The sequence below is a fragment of the Camelina sativa genome, chromosome 18, assembly GCF_000633955.1.
Source record: "Camelina sativa cultivar DH55 chromosome 18, Cs, whole genome shotgun sequence".
In the NCBI taxonomy this organism is placed as follows: domain Eukaryota; kingdom Viridiplantae; phylum Streptophyta; class Magnoliopsida; order Brassicales; family Brassicaceae; genus Camelina; species Camelina sativa.
The window spans coordinates 940,146-961,971 of NC_025702.1; the positions used below are offsets into that span (position 1 = coordinate 940,146).

A 21,826-nucleotide genomic window follows, 5' to 3' on the forward strand; every position below is an offset into this window, starting at 1 on the left:
CGGGTTAAATCTTTATTTTACTATTTTACCAACATCAATATAAAATATGTCGAATCAAGCTGATTTAATTAAGATTGTATTAAACAAAAACTGTTGTGCAGTATACTACGATAATCTCGTGGCTTGGTTAACTGCAAAACAGTTTTTGTACCTTTGAAAGCCTTGTTGATGATAGGAGGGGGTTTGGGTGAAGAAGATGCATACCTTTGCCTTACCTGAGGACTCTGGGGTGTGGAGGGGTGAGTCTTCTGTTTGGGAACAGTTGTCAGACTTGGAGCATCAGTTGTGGACAAGTGCAGGCTCGGATGTGGAGGGGTGTCGACCGATGCTAATGGAGCATCGATCGACACTATACCTGCAACTCGTGTTTCTTCTCTGCAGTTTATCTTCTCAACAATACCTAACTTTTTGACATACACAGCAGTGATGTCTTCATGAATCTCTATTATCGGATCATCATTAGAAGCAATCTCCACAGAAAATGTCTGCCCATCAATAGTAGGAGCTCTCCTTAGCTTATCCATCTCAAAGTTCAGACTCAAACCTTCCACATTCAGTGTTATGTGTCCCTTCTTCACATCTATAATGGCACCAGCTGTAGCCAAGAAAGATCTTCCTAAGATGAGAGGATCACTAGGCTCTTTGTCATACTTCAACACCACAAAGTCAGCGGGAATCATGAAGTTTCCAACCTTACTTGGAATATCCTCTAAAACAACTTCAGAAATTCTTTTAGTGGATCTATGTAATCTCTTCCTTTCAGCATCTGCTCTCTTAGTACTATTGCTAGAAGCCAAGTTTTCAATTAAATTCTCAGCTTCATCTGGGTATCTTGTCTTGAAGTTTCCATGACTTGCAGCATCCAAAGTCAGCTGATATTCCCAGTCAATTCCTCTGAAAAAGATACTCAACAGCTGCATTCTTGAAAAACCATGGTGTGGACAGTCCCTTTGATATGCCTTGAATCTTACCCAAGGTGCCTTGAAAGCTTCATCTGGTCTCTGCTTGAAGGAGGACAGCTTGAATCTTAGCTTATCTGACATGACATCATCATAAAAGTAGTTGAGAAAAGCCACCTTCACTTGTTGCCAAGAGGTCAAAGATCGGGCCGGCAACTGTTTCAACCATTGGGATGCTTCTCCTGCAAGTGAATATGGGAAGATCTTGCAGTAGATGTAGTCTTCAGTTACTCCATTGGCCTTGATACTAGTCACCAAGTCTTCAAAGTGCTCAATATGGTCTAAAGCTTTCTCATTTGGCAGGTTAGAGAAGGGTCTTTGTCCAACTAGCTGGAAGTATGCAGGCTTCAGCTCAAAGTCATTCCTTGGGAATGGAGGTAGAACAATTGCAGAGCGGTTTTCATACATCAAATCAGCTCTGTTGAAGTCTGCAATAGTCCTGATCAGATCCTGGTTTTGATCCTGTCTTCGAACCGGGTTGTGGACGTGGTTGGCAGCTCCACATACGTCTGCTGGAGGTGGGTGTCGATCGATACCCTCTTGTTGGCGTCGATCGACACCAAGGTTAACCTCCTCATCGACAACAGCTTGCTCGTTGACAACAGCTTGTGGGTTGACAACTGGCTCAGCAATCACATTGCCCTCTGCATCAAGCTTTTGGCCCTGCTCATTGCGCAAGTGACCCTCTTGATCTCTCAAAGCACCATACTCATCACAAACCAAAATGATTGTGTTAACCATCTTCAAGGATTTGGCTGCTTTTCTGTTCTCACACTCAAGTTTTCCCAACTCTTGGTTTGAAAGATTCACAGTAGAACCAGTCTTGTTGCTCCTTGTGTGAGGCTTTGGAGGCATACACCTGAAACACCAAAGAGAAGAAAAACAAAAACGTGTAAGTAAAAAAAATAAAAACAAAAATTTAGACGAAATACAAAACTCAAATCTAATGGTAGATCAAAGAGTCCCTGACAACGGCGCCAAAATTTGATATGCTCAAATTAATCCCTGGAGCTACTCTCTCAAACAAGAGATCAATGTAGTACTTAGGGATCAAATCCACATACACTCAAGATCAAACACAATAAATTATAGAGTTTTGTTATTACGCTAAACGAATTAAGTTGTATTAAAAACGAAAGAAGACAATGCAAAATATTAAATCAAAGGTTGTGAATTCAGAAAATCAAAAGGTTAGACCGAGGGAATTTCTCAGGTAATTATGAAGTATGAAATCAATAAATTAATTAGGGTTCATGCAATAAAAATCAGATCTAGAATTCTATACTTTTTGGTAAAATAATTCAGTTCTCACTACAATTATTATCTAAATTTAAAACCAGAAAATCCAAATCTCTTTGTAAAATTCTATGTTAAAAATCAGCTTTAAGAACAAGTTTAGAAAAGTTCACAAAATCACTAATTCAAATCTCTTTGTAAAAAGTAATTCTGTTCATCAATTGTTTTAATCAGGAAAACAATTATATTCTCATATCAATTAATTTCCCTAAGATAATAATTCTAGGTGATCAGTCAAGAATTATTGTGAAGAACAACCAAGGATGAAGATCAGAAAGGTTAAGAACCCTAAAAATCACAGATCTAATAAATCATAAAAATCCTGTGAAAAACCCTAAACCTAACAAGCAAATTACTCAGACATAATCAATGAATCACAAGACATAATTCTCAATAACATGCAATAGATATTGAAAAGTAAAAAGAAGGAGTTCAAGAATTCTTCTCTCGAAGGAGTTCAGATCTCTCTCCTAAAAGCTCTCAATATCTCTCTCTCAAAAAGGTGCTTAGAAAAATAACTTGCTAGAATAAAACTTAAGATTTTGTAAAACCCAAAAACAATATATATATGTCCTAAAACACGTTAGGGACTTATGTTGCAATTATGGAAGACTTTGGGCAAAATTGTAAAATTTCCAATTTTTGGCTCTCTCGTCGGGTTGGACTGGGTGTCGATCGATGCTCCTTCAGTGTCGATCGATGTTGGTCAGTTGATCAGACTCCAAATTGACTTCTTTGATTAAATGCTCCAAAATCCCTTCTAATTGCTCATATCATGGTTAAAAACCACAAAAACCATGATATATCAACTCACGTAAATATATAAACCAAAATCAACAGTGGTTGAGATCCAAGCTATATGTTCTACAAAGCTATATGATGTGTGTTATCGATGGTTATCAACAAGAGTGTGTCAAGTGATGGCAGACCTAATGGCTTGACTTTCCAGTAACTCAAAGATATATGGATTTAGATCTTATCTCAGTATTCTTTAAAGCGATCTCACATGAGACATAGCACTCTTTAGACGAAGGTAAAATTCTATCTCCTAAGTTAGTTTTTTCGTGTCATCTCCTTCCCTGCAAATTCTTTCCCTTTATTTGTTGATTACAAAAACCTACGTTCTATATTGAGACATTTCTAGGTTTTTTTTTTGCGCTCGATATATTAACTTTGCAACTCCTTAGTTGCAACTGCCATGCTCTTGTATTCTTATTCAGTACTGCTTGAGCTAGCCATGTCTTGTTTCTTAGATTTCCAGCTTATCAAAGATGAACCAAGGAAAACACACACACCGGAAACTGATCTTCTCGTATCTGTATAGGTTCCCCAATCCGCATCAGCAAAACCGTTGAGACATATATCATAAGACTTTCAATAGAAAAAGCCCTGCCCAGGATTGTTCTTAAGATACTTCAATAGATTGTGAGCCGCATGTAGGTGAACGTCAGTTGCACTAGAAAGAAACTGACTAAGCCGATTCACTGCATAGCTAATGTCAAGACGAGTGATGCAGAGATACAAAAAACGGCCAACAAGTTCTCTATATGGCTTTGCATCCTCTAAAAGAGTTCTTGTTTCTTTATTCAATGGTTCTTTTGGATCCATAGGAACAGTTTTAGGTTTACAACCTAATATTTCCTTTGACAGACTGAAGTTTTTCTTGCTGCGATTCCACATTTTGTTGAACCAAAAAGTTTTAAAGATGTGATTCCTATCCAAGTATGGCATGATGCAATGGGTACAAAATTCATTGCGCTTGAGGATAAATACACATGGAATATCATCACTATACCACCGAGAAAGGTAGCTATTGGAAGTCAATGGGTTTTCAAGGTCAAGTATAATGTCGACGGTACGATAGAACGGTACAAAGCGTGACTTCTTGCTGATAGTAATAGTCAAGTAGAAGGGGAAGATTTTTCTGAAACATTTGCGCCGGTTGTCAAAAAATGATTCTTTGTCTTGTTGATGCCAAAAAATGGGAAGTATATTAAATAGACATTTATAATGCCTTTCTCCATGGTGATTTGGAAGAGGAGGTATACATGAAGTTACCTCCTAGTTTTCGTCATTCTCAGCATGACAAAGTATGCCAGCTCAAGAAATCTTTGTATGGACTTAAACAAGCTTCACGATGTTGGTTTAAAAAGTTTTATGATGCATTGCTTAAGTTTGGTTTTGTTCAATTCTATGAGGACTTTTTTCTCGTTTCTTCTACTCGTGCGGACATCGAGATTCATGTCTTAGTCTATGTCGATGATCTCCTAATTTGTGGTAAAATTGCTACATTCTTCAAAAGTTTAAGGACTATATGTCTCGTTGTTTTGCAATAAAGGACTTAGGCAAGTTGAAATATTTTCTTGGGATTGAAGTAAGTCGTGGACGTGGAGGTATTTTTCTGTCTCAAAGGAAATATGTTTCAGATATAGTTGTTGAGTGTGGTGATTTGGTTTTTATACAACCCCGACAACACCATTGGAACAAAACCATCGTCTTGCAACGAATGATGGTCCTCTCCTCGATAACCCTAAGTAATATTGTCGCTTGGTGGAAAGGTTGTTTTATCTTACTCACACAAGACTCGAGCTGAGTTACTCCGTTCAAGTGTTCTCCCAGTTGATGCAGAAACCTCGTGAAGCTCATTTAGATATAGTTCTTCATGTTATTTGATTCTTGAAAGGATCTCCAGCTCATGGCATCCTTCTAAAATTAGACCCGGAGCTCAATCTTACGATCTTTTGTGACTCTGATTGGAATACTTGTCCCTTAACATGACATTCTTTGAGTGTGTTTGGTGTCATGCTTGGAGGTTCTTCGATTGCTTGGAAGACAAAGAAGCAAAAGAAAATGTCTCATTCTTCTGCTGAAGCTGAGTATCGGGCCATGGCGGCTGGTCTGCATGAAGTCAAGTGGCTTCACCGTTTGTTGAAACAATTGGGTATCGAACAAAATTCTCCAACATGTTTCTTTTGTGACAATAAAGCTGCTATTCATATTATTGCAAATCCAATTTTTCATGAGCATACAAAACACATTGAGTTAGATTGTCATGTGGTGCGTGACGGAGTCACTGACGAGACTATTGAAACATCTCACATTGGTACTAAATAACCTGCCGATATCTTAACCAAAGCTCTCAGGTGTGTTCAGCTCTTTGAGATTATGTCCAAGTTGGGCATTCAACCACCTCATGCTCTCACGTGAGGGGGAGTATTGGGTTGTGTCGTAAATTAAATTCTGTATAAGGGTTTTAGCCCTTACGTGTCTATGACGGTGTTGTAAAACTCTAAAGCTATTTGTATATAAATTGTTGTATGAGGAATTAATAAAGTCAAAGCAGTTTGATAACCAATTCTATAAAAATATTTTTGAGTTAAATTTATATAAACTAGTTTAGATTTTATGAGAAATTTTAGTAACATGTATATAATCTAATAACTGTTTCTAAAAACAGCCAATTATGCGTTCTAGACTATATTATCTATTCATTTTCTTATTTGTCTGGGGCTCTAATTAATTTGGTGTTTTAGTAATGTTTTCGTTTTTTGGAATTTAGGAACACCTGGTTGTTGGCAATATGCATCGTCGATTTGTGTCACAGAAAAACTTGGCCTGTATTCGTGGAGTTTGGCGCAAATCCTTCAACATTTGATGAAGCCAGAGTAACTCCTTTGTAACTTGTGCCATGTTCCTGTATTCAGCTTCGGTGCTACTCGAACTCACAACATATTGCTTCTTGGATTTCCAAGAGATCAAAGAATTCCCTAAGAAAACAGAGATGCCAGTAACAGACCTCCTAGAATCCTTGTAAGTTCCCCAATCTGCATTCGAGAATGCATTCAAGCATAAATCAGTAGAAGCAGAGTAAAAGAGTCCTTGACCTGGATCGTTCTTCAAATATTTGAGGACATGATGAGCAGCCTCAAGATGGACGTCTGTTGGTCATGAGAGGAATTGGCTTAGGCGATTGACAGCAAACGTAATGTCTGGTCTTGTGATGCACAAATACAGCAATCGTCCTATCAGTTCCCTATAAGGCGTACCATCAGTCAACATGATACCTGTGTCTTTAGTGAGAACCTTCTTATAGTCCATAGGTACTGATTTTGGCTTACAACTCAATAAACCTGTATCAGTTAGAATATCAAGGCAATACTTGCGCTGACTTACTGATATGCCACTTGCATTAAGCGCAATTTCAAGTTCTAAGAAGAAACGAGCTAACCAAGGTCTTTAGTCTTGAAATGCTTCGCCAGAGATGCCTTAAGCTGGAAAACAGCATCATCACTGCTAATCACAATTAGGATATCATCGACATAAACCAAGGCCGCAATATAAGAGGAAACTGTCTCCTTGACAAATAGAGTATTGTCGCCATACGCCTGTGAGAAACCATCATCGAGAAACACTTTGGACACGGACTTATACCATTGCCGTGAGGCATGTTTCAAGCCATAAAGAGACTTGTTAAGCTTACACACAGGATTCAGTGGCAGTATAACGCCTGGAGGTGGTGTATAACCCTGAGGTAAGCTCATGTAAATTTCTTCCTCTAGATCACTATGGAGAAAGGCATTAGTAACATCCATTTGAGTAAGACTCCACCCATGCTTAGCAGCTAACCAAGGACCAAATTCACACTAGCCAACTTTGCTACAGGAGAAAAGGTATCAATGTAATATATTCCCTCTTGTTGTGTGAAACCCTTTGCTACTAAACGAGCCTTATATCTTTCTATGGAGACATCAACATGGTACTTGATCGCATAAACCCACTTACACCCCACAACATTTTTTCCTGGAGGTAAGGAGACAACATCGAATGTCCAATTGAGTTCCATAGCTTCAAGCTCCACATCCATCGCCTTAGTCCACCGAACAGATATTATGGCATCTTTAAAAGATTTTGGTTCTGTTTCGATAGAAATGGAAAGGACATAGAACTGATAGGGTGGTTTGAACATGGAATAGGATAAAACCGAAGATAAAGGATATGGTGTAGTAATAGGTGTGGAATGTGTAGAAAAAGAACGGTTAGAGTGTTGAATAAGAGAACGGTGGTAATCAGATACTTAACCTGGAGCCTTCGTCATGTGTCGCGGTCTGGAATTAGATGGTGAAATAGTTCCTTTTCCTATAGTGACTGTCTCTGCACTCCCAGTTGATGTACTAGGGACGAATGTGTGTGATGCAAATGATGAAGGTGCTGAAACAATGGGCATATCTAATGCAACAGGAACATGGGATGGAAGAATCAAGTCAATAATAATGTCAGTAGGATGGCGAGCATGACTAGAATGAAAAGGAAACTCGTTTTCATGGAACACGACATTACGAGACAGAAATGACGTTAGTATCCAGATTAAGTACCTTATAGCCTTTATAACCTGGAGAGTAGCCTAAGAAAACACATATTTCTGCTCTATGACTAAACTTCGTTCTATCCTTTAGCACTGTCGAGACATAACGAAGACAACCGAAAGTGCGAAGTAGATCATAGGAGGGTTGCTTCTTATTCAACAATTCATAAGGTGACAAGTTCTATTTATCAAAAACACAGCAGTTAAGACACAATCACTCCAATAAGAAATAGGTATATTAGATTGAAACAATAAGGCTCTAGCAACATTAAGAAGGTGTTGATGCTTTCTTTCAACTACAGAATTTTGCTGTGGTGTGTATGCACAAGAGAATTTATGAAGCATGCCATGTTGTCTAATAATATCAGTAAAAGCCAATTCAAGAGCATTATCTGTTCTAATCGCTTTGATAGTCGAATTATACTGAGTCTTAACATACTAAATAAAAGCTGGAAAATGGTGTAAAACGTCATTTGTATTCCTTCATCATGTAAACCCAAGTACATCTAGTAGAATCATCTACAATGGTGAGAAAGTATTTATATCCTTCTACAGACTCGATTGAGAAGGGACCCCAAACATCTAAATGAAGCAAATCAAAAGGTAAACTAGACAAACGATTATGAGACTCAAAAGGTAAGCGTCTTTGTTTAGCTAATAGACAAATAGAACAATGAGATTGTAAAGACAAACCAGATTTGGAAATATGCAAAACATCAGAAAGCTGTTGTAACTTGTCAGTCGACATATGTCCTAGGCGTTGATGCCACAGATGTCCATCCACCACCAAGGATCCAGAGAAGTTCAAAGAAGCAGGAGACTTAGACACTGCGAGAGATGATGCATCAAGTTGTAGAATATAGAGTTTATGCATGAGAGTTCCTCTACCAATCGTCAAGCCCTGAATAAACTCCTGAATAATGCAAGAGTCAATGTAAAAATGTGCAGAACAATGATTTTGTTGTAATAAAGAACTAACAGAAATCAAATTGAATTTGAAAGTTGGCACATGTAAAACATCAGTCAAGATAAGAGAGGATGATAATGGGACAATGCCAGTATGTGTGATATTAACCCTAGTATCATTTGGGAGAGAAACAGTTACTCCATAAACTAGAACAGTTTCACTAAATAATGACAAATCAGAACACACATGAGTAGTGGCTCCACTGTCAATTATCCAAGAACCATGAGGAAGATTAGAGTATAAGGAAGAGAGACATTGGTGTTGAAAAGTAAAANGCAACATTAAGAAGGTGTTGATGCTTTCTTTCAACTACAGAATTTTGCTGTGGTGTGTATGCACAAGAGAATTTATGAAGCATGCCATGTTGTCTAATAATATCAGTAAAAGCCAATTCAAGAGCATTATCTGTTCTAATCGCTTTGATAGTCGAATTATACTGAGTCTTAACATACTAAATAAAAGCTGGAAAATGGTGTAAAACGTCATTTGTATTCCTTCATCATGTAAACCCAAGTACATCTAGTAGAATCATCTACAATGGTGAGAAAGTATTTATATCCTTCTACAGACTCGATTGAGAAGGGACCCCAAACATCTAAATGAAGCAAATCAAAAGGTAAACTAGACAAACGATTATGAGACTCAAAAGGTAAGCGTCTTTGTTTAGCTAATAGACAAATAGAACAATGAGATTGTAAAGACAAACCAGATTTGGAAATATGCAAAACATCAGAAAGCTGTTGTAACTTGTCAGTCGACATATGTCCTAGGCGTTGATGCCACAGATGTCCATCCACCACCAAGGATCCAGAGAAGTTCAAAGAAGCAGGAGACTTAGACACTGCGAGAGATGATGCATCAAGTTGTAGAATATAGAGTTTATGCATGAGAGTTCCTCTACCAATCGTCAAGCCCTGAATAAACTCCTGAATAATGCAAGAGTCAATGTAAAAATGTGCAGAACAATGATTTTGTTGTAATAAAGAACTAACAGAAATCAAATTGAATTTGAAAGTTGGCACATGTAAAACATCAGTCAAGATAAGAGAGGATGATAATGGGACAATGCCAGTATGTGTGATATTAACCCTAGTATCATTTGGGAGAGAAACAGTTACTCCATAAACTAGAACAGTTTCACTAAATAATGACAAATCAGAACACACATGAGTAGTGGCTCCACTGTCAATTATCCAAGAACCATGAGGAAGATTAGAGTATAAGGAAGAGAGACATTGGTGTTGAAAAGTAAAAATGTTGTTTTCAAAACGAAGAGAGGTTGATGGAAAAGGAATAATACCAGAAGTAGACTGGACTGCCATAACACCATGTTCGGTAACAGACGCAGTCGATGGGGAAGGAGGCGGATTCTCTGAAACCCGAACATGTGATGTTAGATGCTTAATAAGATCTTGTACCTGAGTAGGCGTCATATTGTTCAAGTCTAGGCTAGAGACGGTTCAAGCTGATGATGACTGAGCTTGGGAAGAACTTGTTATAGGACCACTCATCGGGCCTAGACCACTCATCGGGTCACTTATAACATTCGCCACTGTATGCGGACGTTGCTGACTCTGAGTTAGTCCTCGAGGTTGAGAGGCTGTGATGGAGCTGAATGTCTCTGAGATTGATAGTTAGAGAGAGCTCTTGAAGCCTGGAATGTAACATGGAGGGTATCCATGAAGCTTGAAACATTTGTGAATAACATGACCAGTCTGTCCACAATGTGCACAAACAGGTTTCGGTGGTCGAGAACGATATCAACCTTGAATTGCATAAGCCGCATTATCAACGGGTTCTTGATAATCTTGTGGAGGTAGAGGAGCTGAGCCAGTCGTTTGGAAAACAACATTATCCGATCGAGGAAGAGGCTTGATAGAATGATGCCTTTCATCTTGAGTAACCTTGTTGAAAGCAGCCTCAATAGTTGGTATGGGCCGTAACATCAGGATATGTCTTCTGGTAGCATCGTAGGAATCATAGCCCCATGAGAAACTTCGTCACTCTACTCCTTTCTTGTAGTTTCTCCCATAAGGTTGCAGCATTACATTCACACTTACCACAAGTGCACACAGGTAACTCAACGTAGTTCTTATGTTCTTCCCAAAGTGTGACAAGTCGTGTGTAATAGCTGGTTACATGAGACGCACATTGTTGAATACTATTCAGACGCTGCTCAATTTCAAAGATTCGAGGAGCATCATCCTGCTTAAAACGTGCCAATACATTCTTCCAGATTCCTTCAGCCGTGGGAATGAATAACAAACTTTGACTAATTTCCTTACTCACCGAATTCATTAGCCAAGTCGAGACCATGTCATTGCATCTGGACCAAGATCCATAATCTCGATGATCAGAAGCTGGTTGCAAGATAGTGCCGTCAATGAACCCAAGCTTATTACGAACATTCAATCCTATACGAACCGAAAGACGCCATGAAGTAAACTCCACACCAGTACAGAGACGATCAGAAACAAGTATGAGTCCAGCATGATCCGAACTATGGAGAAAGTAAGGATTCTCATACTGATCTGTTGCACAATTCGTACCAGTATTCGCAGATTCCATCACACAATCAACGATGAACAAATTCTACAAAGCAAGAATCACCAAAGCTAAATCGGAATTCGATGATCTTAAACACCTAACCGATCAAGAGGATAAAGCAACCAAGGCTGTGTAACAAAACACCAGAAAGAGGCACTAACCAGCTCAACAATAGCAATCAACAACTCTGCGAAGAAGAGACCGACGAAACAGCGATGTGAGACACTCATTGATTCAAATCAGTGCTCAGAAATAGCTGAAAGATAGATCGCAAGACACGGAATTGAAAGCGAAGCTGGGACAGAGACGAATTGAAACAATTCGAAGAAGTGGAAGTTCAATTTTCCCGAGAAAATTTTCTGTTAAGCGTTTTCCCGAGAAACGAATGAGAAAAAATCATTTTGCTATGATACCATGTTAACTTTCTTGCAAAGTATATTTCTCATTAAAAGTAAAATGTAACTAATACAAGGGTATTTATATTAGAGTGTTGAGACTAAGTAAAAGGAAGCTTAATCTCATCATATATACTAATAAGATTACTTAACTTTACGGAGTTACGATACACTGAATTTTCAGTGCTCCCATTTTTAACAATGCTACGTATGCAAATTCAACGAATGTTTAACATTTTGAAGATGACATAGATGGGCTCAGAAGAAACAGAGAGAGACGCTGACTCAAGTTTTATATAGGAAAAATAGATATACAAGCTTGGTCAAAACTGGGGGAGGGGGAGGAAATTGGAGTCGTCCATTAAAAATTAGACTTTTCTTTATGTTGACACAAACATATGATACAGACACATACATACATATATCCCAATAAACATTGGACCATTTCTGGGTAACATACTATTTATTAGGCATTATAGTTTGACAAATCGATTTGCTACAAGCCTACAACCTTAGCCATTAATATGAGCGTTGAAACAAAAATAATAGGGAATATTGATCATGTTGAAGAGAACATCGTTCTCTTTCTTCACCGGAGATATCTGGTGATTGTCATCGTTGAATTTCATTTCGCAAGCTCTTGTTTTACCTCTTGCCATATCCATATTTCCTATATATTTCTCGTAATCTCGTGTTTTGAGGTATTTCAAAGCTGAGTTTAACAACTCATAGCCCTCAGAATAAAGCTTGAGGCACTCCCGTAAGAACGTATGACTCAACTTATTCTTATACTTTTTCTCGTTCAAAATATTCTCTACAACTCCTTTCACTTTTGTTAGGTTTGATATCGCGCTATTCGTACATATCATAGTCAATTCGTCTATATTTCTTACTTTCTGGCTCTCTGGATTCTCTTGGATAGATGTGATACAAAAATTGTATATATATGGTTCCGCATATCTTGAATTTTTTTTGCAAGAATTTCGAATCAGAGAATCTGCCACATTGTTGGCCATGAAACCATTGAAGAGGAGAAATAACACAACAAGGTGAATCAAGAACTTCATTGTATTAGGTTTGTTTGTAATGCACAACACTGGATGGAATAGATTGAAGAACAATAGTAATTAACTTGTGATCTAATTTATAAGCAAACAAAATTCTAACATGTGACTGCTATTTAAAGACATGCTTTATTTAGATGACTCATGACATGCGATACCACTCCGCTTACTTCGTGGAGTTTGGTACTTCATTGCATTTGCTATATACTCCCTCCTTTTTTTATTAGTTGTTGTTCTAGAGTTAAAATTTTGTGTCATAATACTTGTCTTTTTAGATTTCCAATGCAAATGTTTGGTAAACATTCCAATTTTATCCAACTGTTTTAATGTTTTGACTAATAAAAATATTAGAAAATATATTAAAAAGGACTAAAACAAAAAATTAAATGGTTTTCTTAATTTGTGTGAAACAATCTTAAACGACAACTAATAAAAAAAGGAGGAAGTATATTACATTGTGCTTGTTGTAAACACACATTAATTAAATGTTTATTAATTCGATTTGATATTGTGATTTATCAAATAATCTAAGAGATATGTATAATAATAGCTACTAACTGGACTACATATTAATAGCTATATACTTTTCAATATACGAAAAGTTATCAAAAACAAGAAAATTTAATTGCATCTACTATATATATATTTTCACTCTTTTTGTATATAAAAAAAGAGAGAGACAGTATTTAGAATTACATCACAATAATACCAATCTTTTATAGAATAGAGTATTCATTAGCGCTAAGCGCTGAATATAATTTATATATACACTGGATACTAATTTTTGGCTGGTAATGACATAAACTTTTAGATCTAAAATACAAGGGGCATTTTAAAAAAAAAAAAATTCAATACCTCCTTTTAAAGATACCCCTCTATGTTGACCATTTTCAAAATTATCCATTTTTATATACAAAATGACCAAATTACCCTTTCTTTGAGTTACATCAAGAATATACGGTCACCAAAATCGGAAAAATTTCGGCCAAAAAAAGAAAAATTCTTCCGTCAAATTAATTTTTCCTTAACAAAATTAAAAAAAAATTCCACCAAATTTTTCCGCTAAAAAATGAAAAAATTTCCTGCCAAGAATTCTGAAATTTATATCTTATGAAAACCTTATAATCTTGTTATAAAGTTTTTATAAAGTTTTTTATAAGATTTTTATAAGGCATAAGGCTTTTATAAGGTTTTTAATTATAAGGTTTCTATTTATAAATGTCTTATAAATATGTTTAAATCGTTTAAAACCTTATAAATTTTTATAAAATTCCTGTAAATTTTTTTTGGCGGCAAAATTTAAATTTACATTTTTATTGATTTAAATATTTTTTAAGTAAAGATAAAATGGTCATTAAAATTTAAAAGATATCAAAAATAAATAAGTAAAAGATGTATTTTTGAAAAGAGGTATGTCAAAAAAGACATTTCTAACAAATTTTCAAAATACAATATTGTATTTACGAATACAATATTGTATTTACCAATACAGATATATTAAAAATAAATAATTACATGGCAAAAGACGTATATTTGACGATGGAAATCTTAGTTGTTCGATCTCTCTTTTCAAGGGCCAAAGTTCACATGGTCGAATCACCAGCCTTCCAATCCTATCGCGACTAAGATTGATCGTGCTTTGGTAAACGATCAATGGCTTTTACGCTTTCCTTCGAGCTACTGTACTTTTGAGGCGCCCCAGTTCTCTGACCACACTCCTTGCCACATCCGGATCAAGTCCCCTCCTCCCTCCTTTGGTACTCGACCATTCAAGTTTTTTAACCTCTTAACAAAGTTGCCAATCTTTGTGGATTCAGTTACGTCGGCTTGGGGTTCTTTTGGCCATTCAGTCTCTATGCTATCTGACTTCTGCCACAAACTAAAACAGCTAAAGCGTCCTTTAAAGACCTTGATGAAGGAGCGCTTTAGTGACATTGAGAGGAGAGTGGCTGAAGCGAATCACATCCTCCAACAGTACCAAGCACTGGCCCTAAATGACCCCATTCCCCAAACCTTGGCGCAGGAATCGTTGGCAAGGAGTACTTGGTTCTCCTTGAGAATTGCTGAAGAATGTTTTTTCAGACAAAGGTCCAGAATAAGATGGATGGAGCTAGGTGACTCAAATACGAGGTTTTTTCACACCATGATGAAGATTAGAAACGCCTCTAATGCAATCAAGTATGTCTTCCATCCTGATGGTTCGAGATCAGAATCGCTTCAGGAAGTTCACCAACTTGCAGAGAGGTATTTCTCCTCCATTTTATGTTCCCCTCGTGGTGAATACTGCCCTTTCTTGCCGGTTTTCTTGGAAAGAATCATCCCAAATCAGTTAACCTTGTCCCAACAATCATTGCTCTGTGCGGAGGTTACCCCTGTCCAGATCAGAGAAGCCCTTCTGAGTCTTCCCTTGAATAAAACTCCTGGTCCCGATGGCTACCCAGTGGAATTCTACAGAGCGTCCTGGCAGCGGGAACGAATTCACTGATGCAGTGAGAGAGTTTTTCTCTTCATCTTTCTTGCCGTCATGTGTCAATGCTACTTCGTTGGTACTGATAACTAAAAGGCGGGGAGCAGACGATTTAAAGGACTTCAGGCCCATTTCGTGCTTGAACACAAACTACAAAGTTGTTTCCAGGATCATCTCTGATAGGCTCAAGCAGATCCTCCCCTCGATTATTCTCCCGAACCAGACGGATTTTATCAATGATAGGCTTCTAATAGAAAATGTGCTCCTTGCCTCAGAGGTCCTTCAGGGTTATCATTTATCCACTCTTTCTCCCAGACTCACCCTTAAAGTGGACATCTCTAAAGCATTTGATTCGGTTCGATGGGATTTTGTCACCTCAACCCTGTTGTCCTATGGTGCCCCTGATCTATTTGTGGGATGGATTAAAAGTTGTATCTGTTCTCCAAGCTTCTCTATCAGCATAAACGGAGTCACTTCAGGGTACTTTAAAGGCAAAACCGGGTTAAGGCAAGGGGACCCCCTCTCCCCAATTCTCTTTGTGTCGGTGATGAATATCCTCTCTCTTATGCTAAACAGAGCAGCTCAAGACGGTATTTTTGGTTATCACCCTGGCTGTGAAGAACTGGAGCTCACCCATCTGTGCTTCGCGGACGACTTACTTATCTTTCTAGACGGGACAGAAGCATCTCTGGCTGGGGTCTTCACGGTTCTGTCTCAGTTTGAGAAAATCTCTGGACTTTCTGTCAACATAACCAAAACCACCATGTTCTCTTCTGGTGTCTCTGAAGATGCGCTTACCCGTATGAGAACTAAATTCCCTCTCCCATTAGCCTCGTTACCAGTTCGGTAGCTGGGGCTCCCTCTTTGCTCTAGAAAGCTCTCTATCAGGGATTGTGACCCCTTAATCTCAAAGATCAGGGCAAAGATGAACTCTTGGCTCCATCGTCAGTTGAGCATTGCGGGCAGACTGCAGCTATTAAGCACAGTTATTTCGGGGTTAATTGGTTTTTGGACAAGTGCTTTCCTTCTTCCCAAGAAGGTAATCAAGCTCATCAACAGCCTCTCTAGTTCTTTCCTCTGGCATGGATGATTAGACAAACCTTCGGGAGCTAAAGTTGCTTGGGCGGATCTTCTATACCCAAAGAGAGAAGGTGGGTTAGGGTTGCGGTCTTGGTCCACTTGGAACGACACATGCGCCCTAAAATTCATCTGGATGATATACTTCAGGGCTGGTTCTATCTGGGTAGCTTGGGTTCGGAGAAAATACTTTTCCTCTTCCTGCTTCTCGGCTTTGAACGACAAATCTCCAACAGTCTCTTGGATGTTCAGAAAACTTCTAAAGCTAAGACACATAGCTATAAAGTTCCGCAACATCAAGTTGGGTACAGGGGAGGATACTTTCTTCTGGTGGGATCCTTGGACTCCGTACGGTTCCCTCTTTCACTACTTGGGAAATGATGCTCCGCACCATCTTGGAATTCCGGTAACCGCCTTGGTGTCGGACTACAAGGAAGGGGCTATCTGGAACCTCCCTCAAGCGAGATCAGACTGCTTCCTAGATGTCTTGAGCTTCATTACTACCATCCCCCACTCAAATGACAACGACTCACCTAGTTGGATCGTTAATAGTAAGGTGCAAAAGTCTTATAACTCCAAGGTAATGTGGAATTCTCTCCGTCTTTCCAGACCGCTGGTGCCTTGGTATTCTATTGTCTGGCATAAAGCCGCTGTCCCTAAGCACTCGATAGCAACTTGGTTGTTTTTGCGCAACCGTAATCCTACCCTAGATCGTATGATCAAATGGGGCTTTGATGTGGAACCACTATGTCTCCTCTGCGGGATGGAAAATGAAACCAGGAACCATTTGTTCTTTGCTTGTGCTTACTCCTCAGCTATTTGGACAGAGATGGTAGGGAAACTAGAGCTCTCTCCTCCTCTGAACTGGGAGCTCATTGTACACTGGCTCCCTTCAGCCACCTCTTCCTCTGTCACCTCCCTCGCACTTCTTCAAGTGTGGCAAGCCTGTATCTACGAGATATGGAAGGAGCGTAACCGACACTTTCATGAAGGTACAACCCTACCTCACTCCATTATTGTCCGGAAAACCTGCTTGGTCGTCAAAAGCCGAGCTACGGCCCTAAGAAATCTAGCAACAAATGGTTCCTGGTCTTCTGGTCTTCGCACTGGAGAAGCGTTGGAGTTATTCTGGTCTTCGCACTGATTGGATTCGCTTGTGATTTCTCTTTCACTCTGTCTTTTATCGGTATCTTCTTAGTGAGTCTGTCTCACTCTTCCTTTCTTTTTATATTCTCACTATGTCACTGCTGGTTACCTTGGTTCTCGTATGATTCACTGTAAACTTTTTAAATTTTATATAAGAAGGCCCTTTAACAAAAAAAAAAAAAAAATCTTATTATATATATACATCTTTGACTTTGTATATATACACATACAATAACAGTAAGAAACATGAAACTTTACTGTTAGAACAAATAATGTGTTAGCAATATTGGGTAGGTAAAACCCTGAACAAAACCGAACATAATCCAGGAATCCAAACTTCAACTAATTTTTTTAAGTACTCGAGTGACAATAATGATATGAATATGGTTTAAAACAATATTGTTTATTTAACCCATGAATCAAAGTGTGAAGTGGTCATTAGATAGATGACATTCAAATTCAAAGTGTACAGTAGTTTCATGTATGGATGTATTTGACAAATATTTATTTTACCAAGAAATGATCTTTTCAACTTCAATTTCCACCTAGGCTTCTCTTTCTTCAACAGTTTCTTTGTTTGGGGTAAAAAAATTACAGATTATGTGCGATACCCCGGCTTGCGGAGAGGTTAAAAGAACTGATTTGGCCACCTATGTCACCAAAGTGCACTTATCTTTTCGGTCACCCATCCTGAGACTACTCTAGTTCAAGCACGCTTAACTCTACAGTTCTCTCAGGATCCCGACCGCCACCTTTTAGTATGCCCATTATGGAAGGTTGGCCTATAGACTGGGAGTGGACATGGAGCCCACTAAGAGGTGGCGGTCGGAGCATTACAAGTGGTGTCAGAGCCGAACCTAGACGAGTGTAGAGTTGAGTGGGCTCACACCGTCGAGGTGACGGTTTTGGTGCGCAACAAGGACGTTGCGATCTGTTAGTGGGGGTGAATTGTGACACCCCGACTTATGTCACCAAAGTGCACTTATCTTTTTGGTCAAGGGTCCTGAGAGAACTCCAGAGTTAAGCGTGCTTGAGCTAGAGTATTCACAAGATGGGGAACCTTCTAGGAAGTGATTGTTGGAACTGTGCGAGTGAGGACAAAAAAAGAGAAAGATCATGTGGTGATTTGTAGGGACGATAACAAGCCTTTAAAGCCTCCCGAACGTAGCAAACCGACCGTCGGATATGGATGGACTCACAGGCCTAGTGAGCGGACGTGATGCCCATTAAAAAAAGTGGGCTCATGGTCTGAAAGTGGACATGGGGCCCACTAAGAAGTGGCGGTCAGAGCGTTGCAGCATGTAAGATCAATAAGGTGCTCCATAGAACTAATGCCCACAAATGAACTAATTTTGAGATAATTTTGTCTTTATGCTTCTGTTAAGTAGCCACGATATCATTCTTGTACTTAAAACAATTAGCAAGTTATACGTCGTACTCGAAAAATGAATGCAAAATCGAATCGGATGGTGTTGGATGAAGTCTCGTTTGCTACATCAAAGCTCTCCCGATTAAAGAACCTTGACCAAAAGGTTCAAAAGCAAGAAACTTGCGCTGTAAGTTATATAAGAACTCCCAATTTTACCGTTTCATTAGGTTAATACTTCTAAATAATGTTCACTTCTTTTTTTTTTGCTCTGAATCATTACAAAACGTGTAAAGATATTATCCAAAACGTGTAGCACAATGTTTTTTTTTTTTGTATATTGCGTAATATTTGTAACATTGAAGAACAAAAAAAAAAACAAATCCCGAAAAGCGACAATGTATAAGTAAAGAGTGTTAAAAGTTAAAACGAACAATTATGCCATACGAAGTAAGTTGAGTGGTAAAGCGTGACATGAGCACTCTAAAAACAAGCCGTTGTGTTAGATAACAACAAGTCTTATTTGATCGATAAACAAGCGTAAGATTATTTATTCTGTTTACTATAAATAAGTTAAAACTTCCATGTCAATGTCTATGCTCCTCCTCCTCCAAATATATTTTTTTTTAATATGACGTTCTTGCTCTACCTCGTTATGTTCTTTCTCCTCTTAAATGAATTAGCAACTGCAAAATCTTTGATCCGAGATTCTTGCGAGAAAGCTGCAGATAAAAACTCGAACATCAATTACGATTTCTGCGTCAAGTCTCTCCAAGAGAATCCGCAGAGCAAAACCGCACGTAGTCTTGACGGGTTGGTCATGATATCGTGGTCATGATATCGTGGTCATAATCCTTGACCGAAGCTTTAAGGATAGCTAAATCGGGTGATTACAAAACCGCTAACGTGGATCTAAGTGCCGCAATGGGTGCACCACCCAGTTGCGAAGTTGGATTTAAAGAAGGAAAAAAACCTCTGCAATCTCCGTTTACAAAAGATAACAATGTTTTGTTTCAAATGATTTTGATTCCTTTAGCTTTTACATCTATGTTGAAATGAAACTACATTCTTAAATGCATTGTTAGGAATCCTACCTCTCATATACGCACATTTAGCGTAGTATATAAATGCGATGAACTATAATTTACTCATTCAATCCTTCCCTATTACAAAAACCAAAAAAAAAAACTACTAATAAATTTATTTTTTGGGCAAAACATACTTGTATCCATTCAATCAATCCCAAAGAGAGATAAGTAGTACAAGTTCATCAACTCCATGGTTGGATAAGAGAGTTAATCAAAAACAAGTGTACAATAACAATCAATAATTAGATAGAAGAAGAAAGCATTAAGTTTTGTTGATACATCCATAGAAGTTTAGAGACAGAAATTCAATGACTGCGGACGTGAACTACTTTGAGATGGCTAAGAAGGATGAACAGATTCTTTTCACAAGGGAGGAGGGCAGACTTGAGGTTACCTTTATGATGGAGAAGCTGAAACGTATCTCACTCCTTTTTTAATTGTCAGGTATAAATTTTTTGTTTCAGTTAAATTGTCATTCTCTGTTTTCAATCATTCAATGTTATTTTTCATAAAAAAAATAATCTCATTTATACTTTACTAAGTAAATAAAATATTAAACACTTTAGAATTTTAATAGTAATAGATTATTTATAAATTTCTTAATATGTGTGCAACATCCTATAATGACAACTTAAAAATCAGAGGTAGTAAATAATAGGGTTTAAGAACAATAATGATTTAAGAAATGAGTGTTACAAACTTACAATATAAGATTAATATGTACATGAAAATGGTAAATTAGTAGAACTGTAGAAGAGTTACTTCTATTAAGCATGCTTCGGTAACTGGAAACACATTAAAAGTTGACTAAGTACACGACGAGTCGACGACCATGCATGGTATTTGTTTGGTCGGAGCTTTTTATAACTCTATTAAACTGAACCGTAACGTTTCTTTTGAGAAAAACGACAAAAAAAGACTTAAAATAACACAAACATACAAAAAACGAAAATCAAGGATATCATGATTCATGAATGTTGACCAATTTCAAACAAATAAATCGAGAATTTAAGAAATAGACATTACAGATAAATATCCTAAGAGCATTAAATTAAGTGTACAAAGTTTCTCAATTTGAATAATGTCATATATTCAAATTGGTAACTATTTTACATTAGATTTTTTAAAATAAATAAAAGCTCATATGATTCAACTTGGCAAAGACGTTACGTTAGATAAAAAGTCTTTCCCATGAACTTCTATGTGTCCTTTTTACAATAAATTGAAAAACACAAAGTGAACCTGTTCTTCATCAATAGATTTTTATTTTTTCTACTTCCTCCAAAAAAAAAAAGAAAAAAAAAATGAACTTTTTGGTTTCATTGGTTATGTATTCTCTTCTCTTGAACGATTTCACATCTGCACAAACTCTCATTCAAGATTCTTGCAAGAAAGCTGCTGCTATAAACCTGCAGCTCAAATACGATTTCTGCGTCAATTCTCTTACACAAGATCCAGAAAGCAAAACTGCGACTACTCTCGAAGGTCTGGTTTTTGCGTCGACGAAGAATGCTGCGGCAAAAATTATGGACGTGAAAAGATTCGTTGAACAGATTCTCAAGGCCAAGAAGTATGGGCCAGGTATGGAGGCAGCGTTGAGCACATGTGTCGAGCTTTATGATGAGGCTAATGGTTCTCTGAACACTGCTTTCTCAAGTGTTCAATCGCATGATTATAATACCGCTAACGTATATATAAGTGCTGCTTTGGATGCACCAGACAATTGCGAAGATGGATTCAAGGAAGGAAAGCTAGAGAAGTCGCCTGTTACTAACAAGAACAATATTTTGCTTCAAACGATTTTGATTCCTTTGGCTTTTACTAATATGCTATGATGAATTTGGCAAAGGGTTTCACTAATTAAAAACATCGATATGTAGAGTTAAGAGTTATCTTAATGGAAATAAAATTTCGCTTTGCAGATATGATTTTAACTTCTTTTTTTTTTGGTAACATTGACATATTGAGTTTTTTTAATATAAAAAGATGAAAAGAATCACTACAAAAATGTTGACATTTTGTAGCGCCTGAATAACGCTATCTAACGATACTATAGCTTTTTAACAAACGCTCTATCATCCAGTTATAATAG

At 37.7% G+C, this 21,826-nt stretch overlaps 3 protein-coding genes across 3 annotated transcripts; 2 read left to right on the forward strand and 1 right to left on the reverse strand.

Moving 5' to 3' along the window:
* On the reverse strand, positions 12,037 to 12,611 carry LOC104760200 (putative invertase inhibitor). Its single transcript, XM_010483087.1, has one exon. It carries the CDS (start codon positions 12,591 to 12,593, stop codon positions 12,039 to 12,041), a length of 555 nt encoding a protein of 184 aa, XP_010481389.1. The 5' UTR covers positions 12,594 to 12,611; the 3' UTR covers positions 12,037 to 12,038.
* On the forward strand, positions 15,020 to 17,278 carry LOC104763031. Its single transcript, XM_019239943.1, has 3 exons — positions 15,020 to 15,857; positions 15,971 to 16,096; positions 16,152 to 17,278. The coding sequence occupies exons 1-3, from the start codon at positions 15,020 to 15,022 to the stop codon at positions 17,276 to 17,278; spliced, it is 2,091 nt and encodes a 696-aa protein (XP_019095488.1).
* Positions 20,949 to 21,657, forward strand: LOC104760201 (putative invertase inhibitor). Its single transcript, XM_010483088.2, has one exon. It carries the CDS (start codon positions 21,039 to 21,041, stop codon positions 21,567 to 21,569), a length of 531 nt encoding a protein of 176 aa, XP_010481390.1. The 5' UTR covers positions 20,949 to 21,038; the 3' UTR covers positions 21,570 to 21,657.

Coding starts and splice junctions, on each gene's coding strand:
- LOC104760200 (XM_010483087.1), bottom strand. CDS start 12,593: ATGAAGTTCTTGATTCACCTTGTTGTGTTATTTCTCCTCTTCAATGGT.
- LOC104760201 (XM_010483088.2), top strand. CDS start 21,039: ATGAACTTTTTGGTTTCATTGGTTATGTATTCTCTTCTCTTGAACGAT.
- LOC104763031 (XM_019239943.1), top strand. CDS start 15,020: ATGGCTACCCAGTGGAATTCTACAGAGCGTCCTGGCAGCGGGAACGAA. Junction 15,858..15,970: donor CTCTGAAGATGCGCTTACCC/GTATGAGAACTA, acceptor TTAATCTCAAAG/ATCAGGGCAAAGATGAACTC. Junction 16,097..16,151: donor CTTTCCTTCTTCCCAAGAAG/GTAATCAAGCTC, acceptor ATGGATGATTAG/ACAAACCTTCGGGAGCTAAA.